The 12,991-nt window shown below is 51.2% G+C and overlaps 1 protein-coding gene across 1 annotated transcript in view; it reads right to left on the reverse strand.

Annotated features, from left to right (window-relative positions):
• Positions 1–3,709: 3,709 nt before the first annotated feature.
• Positions 3,710–12,991, reverse strand: part of PREX1 (phosphatidylinositol-3,4,5-trisphosphate dependent Rac exchange factor 1) — a 195,941-nt gene continuing 186,659 nt past the window's right edge. The window contains exons 33-40 of the mRNA XM_053574009.1: positions 11,925–12,024; positions 10,021–10,164; positions 9,810–9,924; positions 8,350–8,416; positions 7,131–7,303; positions 6,772–6,874; positions 6,524–6,591; positions 3,710–4,586 (exon numbers count right to left, since the gene is read on the reverse strand). Of these exons, the coding sequence (XP_053429984.1) occupies positions 4,544–4,586; positions 6,524–6,591; positions 6,772–6,874; positions 7,131–7,303; positions 8,350–8,416; positions 9,810–9,924; positions 10,021–10,164; positions 11,925–12,024 (813 nt within the window). The 3' untranslated portion in view covers positions 3,710–4,543. The remainder of the gene's footprint in view (positions 4,587–6,523; positions 6,592–6,771; positions 6,875–7,130; positions 7,304–8,349; positions 8,417–9,809; positions 9,925–10,020; positions 10,165–11,924; positions 12,025–12,991) is intronic.

Consider the following 12,991-nt stretch of genomic DNA (forward strand, 5'->3'; position numbering starts at 1 on the left):
TGGAACTCTTTCTGAAATGGCCATCAGAGCTGTCATCATATTACTTCCTGAATGTCACCAAAAGGTCCTCCTTTCAATATTTCCTTTATTTGGGGGGTAAAGAAAAAAGTCTTTGGGGTCAGAACAGATGAGTAAGGAGGGCGTTCTATTTTTTTTTTTTAGACAGAGTCTCACTATGTTGCCCTTGGTAGAGTGCTGTGGCGTCACAGTTCACAGCAACCTCAAACTCTTGGGCTCAAGCCATTCTGTTGCCCCATCCTCCCAAGTAGCTGGGTCTATAAGTGCCCGCCACAATGCCTGGCTATTTATTTGTTGCAGTTGTCATTGTTGTTTAGCTGGCCCAGGCCAGATTCGAACCTGCCACCCTCGGTGCATGTGGCCGGTGCCTTAACCACTGTGCTATGGGTGTCAAGCCAAGGAGAGCATTCTAATAGTTATTTTTTTACTTGATAAAAATTCCCTCATAGACAGAGCTGCATGAACTGGAGCAGGTAGTGATGCAAGAGCCATGAGTTGTTGGCAGGAAGTTTAGGTCATTTTTGTCTAACATGTTTATCCAGCCTTTTCAGCACTTCCAAATAGTAAACTTAGTTGTTCACCTAGTTAGTACGAATTCATAATGGATAATCCCTCTGATATCAAAAAAGGTTAGCAACATCATTTTGACTCTTTAATTTGGATTAACAGAACTTTTGACATAGAGAATGAGCTGGCTTCCTTTTGCACTTTGATGCTTGCTTTCAGGGTTGTACTGGTACACCCCCATTTCATCACCATAACATAGCCCGAAACATCGTCTTGCCTCTCTTCAAGGTCTTGCCAAACTTCAACCCTCCTTTGCTGTTGGTCCATCGGTGAGCTCCCTCGGGATCATTTTTATACACCCCTTTCTCCTGCCCAGATTTCCAGTTAAGATTTTCCTGTTTCTTTCTCCACATTTACTTGGTCTGCTCTGCTTCTCACAGTCACCCAACAATTTTGATGCACAAGTTGATGAATTTTTGCAATTTTTTCACCAGTTCTGTTCGTTACTGGCCGCCCTGACCTCTCTTCATGAATGATGCTTTCTCTCCCCTCAGAAAGACGCTTCATACATTTAATATGCTGTTTTCTTCATGGCATTATCCCCATAAACTTGGACTAACATGTCCTTGATTTCACTTCCACTATTGCCAAGTTTAACAAGAAATTTAATGTTTGCTCATTGCTCTAATTCAAGCTCCAACATTCTTGCAGCAGCACACAAAAAACAATAATGAACATTACTCAGCAAGACACTGGCACACGTTGATATGAACACAGCTGTCTGTGAGACACAGCTACAGCAAGGCTGTAAAACCTTACTGTGCTGTATGTACATACAAGTTCACGAACTTAATTGTCAGAACTCACTGATATATTTCGCAGTATCACTCAGGGCCATCAAGTTGAGATGTCTTGTCTCCTGTAAAAGTGTCCCCCTTCCTCTGAGGAGTCCTTTATGCTTGGTCTTGTACTGTAAGAGACATATCACCCAAAGAAGTGGCCTGGTGATCCACTTGGCAGGTCCCACTGAGTCTGAGTAGGATGTGACTTGCTCTGAGAGCCGGCAGCTCAGCTGTAAACCACCAGCTGCCCCTGACTGCCCAACAGAACTCACTTTCTCTTTGCTGGCTTCCTACATGAAGAACAGGCTGAAACTGATGCTTCTAGAAAACTGTCTGCCTGAAGGAAGATATCAAATCCTCTCTGTTGACCCCAAATCTAGATGGAGGTAACAGCTCTTAGAGTAATTTTCCCTAGATCCAAACACCGGCCTCAATCCATCACTGTGCCTGAAATCCCAGCAGGATTCACTCTTGTCTGTTACAGTATTGAGTCTTTTGAAACCTGTAATTGAAACACACAAAAATACCTCCCTGGGAGGGATCTAATCAGAGCCTTCAGAGACTGGGATCTGGGGCAGGTCACACCGGAAAGACAGAAAGTAAAGGAGAAGGGGTTTGGGGTGGAAGGGCAAGGCTAGGTGGGGTGTCATGGCTTAGGGAGGCCCTGAGAGTGGCCATGACCAAGAGGAGGCAGCCACCCCAAAGGAAACTTGCGAAGATTTCAATGTTTTCCATGTATGAGAAATGAAGGTAAAGGTGAAGAGAGGAAAAGAAAAGAGGGAGGCACAGGGCAGGTTCATCAACACAGGTCTGCAGCCAGGGAATCAGATTTCTCAGGTTGGGCAAACAGACCCAGGCAGCCTCATTCATAAAGATCACCCCAGCCCTGGCAGCTGGACAGCCCAGGACCCAGACAACAGGTGTGAACAAAGACTTGTCTGTTCTGATAGGTCTGTTTAGCATTTGTTCTGATTGGTCCACTTACAGCCAGCGTGAATTCTGATTGGCCAGTTACCAAGACCTGCCTGAAGGAAGCTTGGGTTGGATATTTTGAACTTCACTCCTGCACTGATCCCATTGGCCTGTTGCTGGTGGGAGCCAAGGATGATTAGGTGGGAGCGGAAGAGGACTGGATAGCATCTCTTGGATTTACACAGACCTTTTGGCACAGGTTAAGACACCAAGGAGGGGGCAGGGAATTCCTGAAAAAATAGCAATCACATTTCCCCAACATCGTGATGAAATGGGAGATCACCATCCAAAATAAAGTTGAACTGCAACACAAAGCCCCATATCTTCCTGGTAGACCTGAGTTGCAAACCTACTGTGCAGCCTTGGTAGTTCTTGCCCATCCCTGCACGAGGAGCTATGTTGTCCCCACTATCAAGAAGAAACACGAGGCAGAGCGGTAACGTCAGTGGCTTTAGGTGTCGCTGGTTGAAGGACAGCAGAGACCAGAACTGTGGCTCCCGGAGGCTCCCAAACCACGAGCTCATTCCACCAGGCACCCCTGGCAGTAACCTACCCACGCCACGCCCCCTCCACACACACACAGATCAAGCAGACTGCAGCCTCACTCTTTGTATTATAAACTGACTTTTAATAATAATAAAAAAATCTATCATGAATTTAACAAGAAGAATCTGTACATTTTAAAGTAAACCAGTGCACAATGCCCTGGCCCTAGGGGCCCTCCTCCGTTTCCCACAACAGGGCTAAAGTAGGTCATTTGTATCTGCCACAAGATACAGTGTCAAGGCACCGCTGTCCTGTGTGCAAGAGAGAGAAGGTGGCGTCTGGGGGCTGAGCGAGCTAAGATGCTAGTGGGCTTCAGGCCCCTTTGCCTCAGGGGCAGCAGGAACCCCCCACACCCAATCTCACCCACCAGACAAAACATCTGTCCCCTCCCTTCTTCCTCTGCAATGACATTTCCCTGCAGGCCTACAGAACCTGAGGGGGTCTCTATGTCCATCCTTCCACCCACAGGGTGGGGGCACTGTGGCTTCCTGTACTCTGGCTGACCAAGAAGTCCCAAATGCCCTGCTCTGAGAAGTTAACATCAAGAAAATTCATTACAGAAGCCACACTGGTGTTTCCCAGTGGTCCTTCTACCTGTGTGAGATGGCACCTCTGGTGTGGCTCAATCCCCCCAGCCCCTACCCCAGCCAGTCACCTCTCAGACCTCTGCAGCCAGTCATCCCAAGAACAAAGTTCTGACACTGGCCATCTGCTAGACTAGAACTCAGGGTGGGTGGGAAAAGGAACTATAGTTGATGCCTGTGACACCTACAACCCTAATATTAAACAAGAAGAAACAGTGACATTTAAAAATTTTTCAATAATTTAGTTTTTCTGTTTTTCTTTTTTTTTTTTTTTTTAGTAGACTGGGAAAATTGTCAATGCTACCTTATATTGGTCCCCTGTTAGACAATATGCCTTTCTTTGAAATTTAAAATGTCAAATATAGAATCACGCAACTTCAGGAAAGAAAAAATCTCAGCAATACCAACAACAAAAACTCCCAAAATAAACCAATGATTTCACGTCATATAAATAAAGTTGGAGCAAATCTCGCAGCCAGGGCTGACAGCCCAAGTTCCAGTGGCCATGATGTCAGAAACTGGTGTGGCTTTCCAGGGACCTCTTGGTAACAGGTACGATGTCCTGGCTCTGTCTGTCCTGGCAGGTCCACCAAGCAGGTTAGTATAGGGTTAGGGGTGAATCTGGAAGCTAAGGGCAGGTGGAGATGGAGACACATGTGGTCTCCTGGAATGTGGATTAGAAGGAAACCAGGGGTTTCAAAAGTGCAAGTTGAGCCATCTCGAGGGAGCCGGTCTGCAAGCTTCCAGCTCAGCACCCCATGACTTTCCTATGTCTTGGGGACTTGGAGGCAGGAGCCCAGGCCCTGGCTTTCCCCTCAGCTCTGTGGGTCTCCAGCACCCCTCTGGCTTCTGGCAGAAGGTAGTGAATGTGCCGGCCCAGGGCACACCAGCCAGTTTGTCGAAGAGTGGAGGCCCAGACTTGTCCTTGAAGGATGCCGTGGAGGAATCTGGGCAGATCTCGGAGCAGGTGGCAGCAGACGCCTCGGGCCGTCTCTGGGAAGGCCAACACTGCCCCCGGTGTCCTACCAAATCCCAACTCCAGAGGACACAACCCAGCATAGGTCATCTGGGTGTTCAGAGGTCTCCATCCACTGGCGGCTGGCAGAGGCGGTAGAGGCTGGAGGACAGAGACAGAGAGAGGGAGCCAGTGGCACAAGTGTTACTATTTCCATCTTCATTTGAGGATGTAATCTATGCCCAGTGCAAAACTCAATAGGTATAAAAAGATGCAGAGTGAAAACTATGTATGCTGCCCAAGCCCCTCTCCATAGGCAGAGACCACGGAGGCATTTACAAATGGAGACATGTTTGCACATGTGTGTGTCCTAATATTGGTGGGGGGGGGGCATTTTTCTGCACTAGCAGTGGCCAATAGACCCAGCACTCTGCCCCCTACATTTTTCCACTTAATCTATTGTGGGGACCTCTGCATGTAGCACATGGAAGGTTTCAAGCAGGAGAGGCAGATTGGCTGCAGGGAGATGGATAGTTCGGAGGCAGGGGGACCAGACGGGAAGCTGCCATGGTGACAGGGGCAAGCAGTGGTGCCATGTGGTACTGTAGCTGGAGCTCAGCCTCCAGGCCCAGACTGGCTGGGTTCCGAATCCCAGCTCTGCCACTTACTAGCTGTGTGAGCTTGGACAAGAATCCCCTGAGCCCCAGGGTCCACACCTGATCACAGGGTGGTTATTTAGATTGAATGAGTCCACAGAGGGGAAGAGACTGGAACATTGCGGGGAGCAGCCTAAGTACCCTGAGGGTATGTCAGAGAGCTGCGTGTCACACTGGTGAACCCCACTCGAGGTCTGCACAAGGGCAATGCCCTGATCTTGATGACGTGCTGTGGTCACGCATGGCATTATCACTGGGGTACATGGGGTCTCCCTGTAGCCTTTTCACAATTTGTTAGTCAAATTATTTTAAAATAAAAGTTATTTTAACCTTATCGCTTCTCGGCCTTTTGGCTAAGATCAAGTGTAAAGTTATTTTAACCTTGTGGGCAGATGTTGATGGCAAACTCAGGCAGTGGGGATGGAGACAGGAGACAGACTAAAACGAGTTACCATTCCTGGAGGGCCCTGCACGTAGCATTCAGAGATCCACGAATGGATTAATAAACTGTGGTATATGTACACCATGGAATATTACGCAGCCTTAAAGAAAGATGGAGACTTTACCTCTTTCATGTTTACATGGATGGAGCTGGAACATATTCTTCTTAGTAAAGTATCTCAAGAATGGAAGAAAAAGTACCCAATGTACTCAGCCCTACTATGAAACTAATTTAGGGTTTTCACATGAAAGCTATAACCCAGTTACAACCTAAGAATAGGAGGAAGGGGGAAAGGGAGGAGAGGGAGGGGGGAGGTGGGTACAGGGAAGGGGATTGGTGGGATTACACCAGCGGTGCATCTTACAAGGGTATATGTGAAACTTGGTAAATGTGGAATGTAAGTGTCTTGGCACAGTAACTGAGAGAATGCCAGGAAGGCTATGTTAACCAGTGTGATGAAAGTGTGTCAAACGGTCTGTGAAACTAGTGAATGATGCCCCATGATCATATCAATGTACACAGCTATGATTTAATAAAAAAAATAAAAATAAAAAATAAAGGGAGCTGGTGGGGCAGCAGGACTGGGGGAGCCAGCTCCTCATACCAGACTGTGAGAATAAAGAGTGTTACGGCAAAGCCCTCACTGCAGCCGGGGCCAGCTTTTTCTTTGGCATTTTTAAAGTTGGGTAAAGTTAAAATCAGAGCATTCTTCATTTTGCCTAAGGTTAAAGGTCACTGCTGAGGAGGCTCAGGGCTGGGGCAACACAGGGTGGAGGAGCCAACTGAGCCACCCCCCATGGTGCACTTGGGGACTTCGCCTCATCTTTCTGGCTCCCCTGGGAGGTGACAGATGGAGGTATTATTTCTCCCCATCCATGAGGGGAAGCCCCACCTGAGCACCAGGGGGTCTCCAGGGAGTTTGATACCAAACCCTCCCCGGTCCGGCCTCCTGGGAGGGGAGGGGATGATGGTAGGACGGAAGGGACAGGGCAGCCACTCACCGCGATGCACCTTGGGGCATCTGATCCTTAACTCGCAGGTTTTTGGCCAGAATCTCCACCCTGGGTCCCTAGAAAGATGGAACCATCAGCCCTGGGACCCCTGGAGGGGTCCAGGGCACAGGAGGAAGCATACGGTGGGGGCGGGGCACATAAATGGGAAGGCCCAGAAGCTGAACTCCACGGTCCCCACCAGGCAGGCAGAAGGTCAGATCTGGAGCTGAAAGCGACCGTCCCCTCAGCCACCTCACCTGCTTGCGCATGATATCCGTGGCCTGCATGATGCACTTGGGCAGCAGCCCGTGGCTCCGTGCCAAGATGGCCGCCTGCTCCAGGGAGACGCTCAGGGTGCTCCTGCAGTGAGCCCAGAGGACGGTGGATGAGACAGACTTGTGGGGGGTCTTCCTGCCCCTCCATAGCCTCCCAGACCCCACCATCATCCAAAATGCCTCGTTTCCTCCTGCTGTCCCCCAGGGCCATGGACGAAAGGCCCCTGCTCTCCCCAGATGGCCACTGCACCAGCTCCCTCAGCCCCTACCCCTCCTCTTTCCCCATTCCTCCTCCCTTGCCCCGTGCCCTGGTGCCCTGACTCGGCAGGCAGCCAGCTTACCTCTGCATGCCGGTGCCGCACATGGTGATCTGGCACGCCCCCAGGCGGTAGCAGAGCTCTGAGGAGATGGGGATGAGGCCAGTGCTCAAGCTCCCCACAGTGCCAGGTTTGGGGTGGACAAAGGACTTCATGAGGCGGCAGAGCTCGTCCAGGGCATTGATGGGACGTATCAGCTGCAAGGTTACGACACACACCAAAGGTCACGGCCCTTCCTCCCCCATTGCCTCCTTCTAATCCTGCTTTTACTGCAGCTGAATCCCAGCTCATCTCCCTGGGGTTTGTAATCCAAGCCAGCCTTCTCCAAACCCTGCTCAAGAACCATCTGTGGCTCCTCACTGCCCAGCAAAGCTGGCTTTCAGTATTGACCATGTTGTATTCCAGGACTAACCTTCCAATCCAATTCTCTTCACCTGCCTACATGTGTTCCCAGCTAAGCCTGAACGAAGTACCCTCCCCTGTCCTCTCAAATCCACTGTGTCCAGATCAAGTGGCCCCTCCCCAAGAAGAGCCTCCCCTTTACCCGTAGTTTTCCTCACCCACCATGTGGAGGTACAGATGGTGGTTCATTAACTTTCTGTGCCATGGTGATATCCTGCCAGCCACTCTGAAAATTCCCAACGGCTGTGCCCACTGTTATCTCCCAGAGGCCCCAGCCTCATAGTCCCCAGGCCAGCACCCCAAAACCATCAGCAGATCCAAGGTGAGCAAGGGAAATCAGAAGCCAAGAAAGACAATCTGGGTGAGAAGCAGGGAGCTCCAGCAGATAGGCAAGCCGGGGGTTGGGGGGAGGGTCTGGGGGCAGATCAAAGGCCCCGACAGCCAGAGCTCTCCATTCCTCAAGAATAATTAGAAGCCTCCGTTTTTATGAGAAATCTTTTGATTCTCACTGTCTGCAAAAGAACACTGCATGGGCCCCATCTAGCGCCTGGTCTGCTCACTACTTTGACCTGTCTGGACTCCAGCCTCAAAGAAATGCTCCAATCAGTAAGGGGCATGCAAGCAGTGCAGGTAAGGGGGTGCCAGTGAAAAGAAATCATTCTGGATTCCGAGAAGTGGAGGAACCTATCCTGAGAGACTTCCTGGAGGAGGAACTGCAGAGGCCTCGCGGCCTCTGGGCCAGGATTCTGGCTGGGCCTGTCGGCTGAGTCCTGACCCCTAAGAGTCCCCCCTTCCCCCCATCCAAGCTTCCTGGGGTGCAGAGAGGGCAGGGTGGGCACACCTGGTCTATCTTCACCACCGTGGTGCTGGCATTCGTGGGCAGGTTGGACCGTTCCAGGTAAAATGCCCTGTGAGAGAAAGATGGGGCTAAGGGTGGTCCCTGCACCCCCTGCCGTCCCTGCCCCTGCCTGGGTAACCCCTCCTGTACCACGGCCAGTCTGCCTACTCTGCCCTCAGACTCAGAGAAATCTCTGAGAGCACCCTGCAGGCTGCCCATGCTCAGGTGTTCCTTGAAGGCCTCCCAGGCACGCAAGATGCCACTTATCCCTAACTGCCGTCCAGAACAGCCCCACGCTCTCCCTCCCCAGCCCCCTGTCCTGCCTCAGTTCTCTTCTGAGCACTTCTCAGCCCTGGACCCTTTACACGCTCTATGTGTACCGGTTGGTTGCCTGCCTCGCCCTCTAGAGCAGGGATCAGCAAGCTTTTTCTGTAAATATTTTAGGCTTTGTGAACTAGAGTGTCCCTACAGCAACACTATTCAACTCTGCTGTTATAACACAAAAGCAGCCATAGACGGCACATGAACATGGCTGTGTGCTAATAAAATTTTATTCACAAAGTAGGAGTGGGCCTGATTTTCACAAGCTGCAGAATCCACGCCCCATGAGGAACGGGACCTTGCTCTGCTCTCTGCTGCTTCCCAAGCAAGCATTAAGAATGGGGGCCTGGTCCACAGGTCTCGGTTAACATGTGCTAGATGAATGAGGGTGAAGGAGTGATCACAGAGGGGATATTCAAAACACTCCACATATGGCCCAGAAGACATCCATAGCATTGATCACTCCAAACAGATGGCAATTTTTAAGTAACTGGGCTGGATGTTTTCTCTGACCTAATAAATGAAAGCATCATTCTCCCATTTCCAAATGGCAGAATCAGGCCCCAGGAGGATGAAGGCCTCGCCCACAGCTTGACTCCCGGGGTTCCTAATTCTTAGCCTGCCTTTGTCACGGCGGGAGGTGGTGAGGCAGACAGCAGGAAGGCCATGGCAAGGGTGGCCACGGCTGGAGCTGCAGAGCCACAGCTCTCTCCCTACCCCTGTGATGTCTCCTGGTGAGACCTGGCCCTGCACTCTCTGCTTCTCCCGGTGGGAGGGGGCCGAGAACTGTTCCCCAGAGCAGAGCCAAGGCCCACACCCCTCACTCACAGGCCAGCTCCCACCCCTATGCAGAGTAAAACAGGCAGATCCTCTCTGCAGGGAGGACTCCAGTTCCAAGCTCAGCCACTTCCAAGTGCAGCCTTGGACAAGCTGTGTATGCTCTCTGAGCCCCAGTGTCCTCACCTGTAAAGTGAGTAGAATGGCCTACCATGTGGATTCCTATGAGAATCTAACAAAGGCAAAAGGCCTGCCACACAGCAGGTCCCCCCATGCCAACACCCATCTGGAACCCTACATGCTGATGGCCACGCCCTGTGGAAGTTTCCTGACTCCCAGCCCCAAGGCGGACCCCAGCAAGATACCTGAGTTTGCGGTAATACTGCTGCACTTTCTCCAGGGACTGCGCGTTGACCTCCTGCTGCAAATCTTCTGCAGCCTGGCTGCCTGGAGAAGGGGGTCCCTCTGCGTTCTCCAGGGCTGTGAGGGAGACACGGAGGGGCAGGTGGTTGGGCCTCGGGGTGTTTGGTAGCCTTGGCCCATCCCCCAGGCCTCACCCTGATGCCTAAAGCTCACCTTTTGTGAAGAGCACCGTATGCAGCCTCAGGCTGGCCCCCCCCTCCAGGCGGGTGGGCAACTTGGAGAAGTGGTAGCTGTCGAGGTAGAAGATGACCTTCAGCGCCTGCCGGCTGCCCTCAATGTGGTAGAAGATGTTGGTGTCTGTGGGAAGGCGAGAGGGAGTCCCGGCACACCTCACTGCAACAGCCTGAACCCCTTGGCCCCCCGCTCCAGAGTGACATCCTAGGACCTCCCTGCTCTCCCCATCCCTGAGAGTTAGCCTCAGACCTCCCTGCTACCCACCCTCTGGGGGTAGCCTCTGACAAGCCCATCCTCCCACACTCTGACGCCTCCTCTTCCTCCTGCTATTAGCTCCTCGTTCCGCTTACTCCCTGGACCTGACACCACCCTGCTCAGCTGGGGAGTCCACAGCGTTCGTTTCCAGAGCCTCCCCCGACCCGGTAGCCCAGGGCCCCTCCCTGGCAAAAGCTGCCTTCCAACAAAGCCTGCATCTTATACCCACAAGGAAGAGCTTAGGGCAGGGGTGACCAGAATGGCACTTAAACCCTGTCCCAACTCAGCCTAGAGACAGGCAGCCCTGCCAATCGATTCAAATTGGTACCCCAAAAACGCTGTCATCCTTCTACAGCTGTGTTTTTCAACCTTTTTTATCTCACAGCACACTTGAACCCACAGTTCAACCTCCACAACACACTTAAATTATGTTGATTAAAAAAAAACATAAAAAAGAATATATTTACTGTGCTTAAAGTTCTTTCAAAAATAATTTAATTAAAGGTCTTTAAAATTTTTCATGGGACACATTGAAAATCACTGCTCTAGACTCTAGACCATGCATTTTTGGCAGAGGTGATACTGACCCCAAGGAGATGAAGACTGGCTCTTAGGAGGGAAGGCAAAAAATACCTTATTCTTTTAACGGATAAACACGGACACACAGATGAACAGACATATAGTACATCACTGGTACCAGAATTTCACAGGGCTGCGGCAATTAAGAAAAATTTGACTACAAGGGCATTTTATAACATGAAAAACATTAAGAAGCACTAATCCAGCCCAGAGGTTTTAAACCACTGTGCTTCAGAGTCACAGAGGCACATCAGCAGCCAGATCTCAGGGCTCTGATGCCACAGGCCTGGGGCAGGGCCTGAGCATTCTCCTTTCCAGTAAGTCCCCAGGTGCTGCTGGCACAGGGGCCACCTGGGCAGAACCAGTGCTCTGGAACAAAACCCACTGGCTCTCAGCCCCGGCTGCACATCCATATCACCTGGAAAGCTCTCCACAGACCCTAGTGCCCAGCCTGCCCCACAAACTGGCCAGAATCACTAGGAATGGGGACACCAGTAGCTCTGAAAAGCTCCCTAAATGATTCCAATGTTCAACCCAGCAGCTGAGACCCACCGGGCCAGACTGTGAGCTCCGGGAGGGCAGGAGTCAAGGCCGCATTTCTCTCCACTGAGGCCCCAGAATCTAAAACTCTGCCAGACAGAGACGACACACTCATAATTACGGGTGTGCAGACAGAAGGAAGAGTGGGTGGGTGGGTGGATGAAAGGGTGGGCAGGTTGAAGGATGGGCAGAAGGAAGAAAGAATCTTAGTTAATTATGGCAGAAGCCCTTAAAAAATCTTAAGAAGTCTTCACACCAAAGAAGAATGTCTCTGAAATGGAATTTTAGTAAGATTAGGGTACTGGCTATCCTCAGTGAAGAGCTATTAGAGACAGCTGGGCTCTTTTTCCAGGCGTGCCCAAAGTTCAGCCTTGAGACTCACCACACTGGGTACTGGGCCAAACTTGGGCAGCTGGCCTAGAGGCCAGCAATGGACAAGCTGACCCCAGAGCAGTCCCTGCTACCCCCAAGACCCAACTGCCACGGTGGGAGTAGGAAGAATCACTCACTGGCCACGTAGTTTTCATCCAGCTGCCTAAAAGAGAAAGTGACATTGTCTAGCTCCGACAGGGTCACCCAGATGTCCTCCAGCATGGTCCGTTCCTCCTTCTGTAGGAAGAAGATGGGGTGCAGGAGTCTCAAGGGCTGCCTTTACCCTAAGATTTCATTTTGAGATGCTGGGCTTCAAGTCTAGTTGACACACCAGACAGGAACCTGCTGGGTGTTAGGCCCTCAAGGGACCCCCCAGTGCTGGCCATGAAATCCTGGTTTGCTCTACGGCTTGTCCTGTGCCTCCCTAAGGGTCATAACCCATCTCTGCCTGGACCTGCTGAGTGGCCCTAGGGAAGTAACTTCCTCTCTTACCTGTTCTACGCTACATTAAGCTTCTAACTTAACCATTTCAAACCTAACCACTCAAATTAAAGTTACCATTTCCTTCCTCAACCTTGTCTTGTGGGTCCCACTTCAGCCAACTGCACCAGCACTCACCCAGTTGTCCAGGCCCCAAGCCCCTGACAGCCAGTCAATTCTTCTCCCCCTTTCCCCATCCACAGTCCAATACCCAGTCCTGATGGGCCGACCACCAATGCCTAGTCCAGACTCAGTCACCTCCCTCCAACTTCCCAGTCACCTCCCAAGTTCAAGGAGCCACCTTCCCTGACCAGGAGAACCACACTATATTTCCTAGCTGCCACCCTTTCTCTCCAGATAGTCTACCTTCCCCTACGACTATACATTATCTTTGGAAACATTACCCAAATTAAATTACTCACCTGCCTCAAAGCCTCTGAACCCTGCTCTGCTCCCAGAATAATGACCCTGGCCCTACAGATCTCCCCCCTGCCAAGCTCATGTCCTCCTCTGCCCCCAGGCCACTCTGGCCGCACTGGCCTCTGCTTGCAGCCTTTGTACATGCTGTTACCTCTGTCCAGTACGCTATTCCTAAGACCATTTATCTGGCTCGCTGTAGTCTCAGCTCAAATGCCACTTTCTCAGAAAGGCTGTCTCTGGCCTCCTAATCCAAAGGAGGCCATGCTTTCTACATGGCTCTGTCCTTCCATCCTCCCTCCACTCC

This window comes from Nycticebus coucang, chromosome 21 (genome assembly GCF_027406575.1).
Source record: "Nycticebus coucang isolate mNycCou1 chromosome 21, mNycCou1.pri, whole genome shotgun sequence".
NCBI classification, from domain to species: Eukaryota; Metazoa; Chordata; class Mammalia; order Primates; family Lorisidae; genus Nycticebus; species Nycticebus coucang.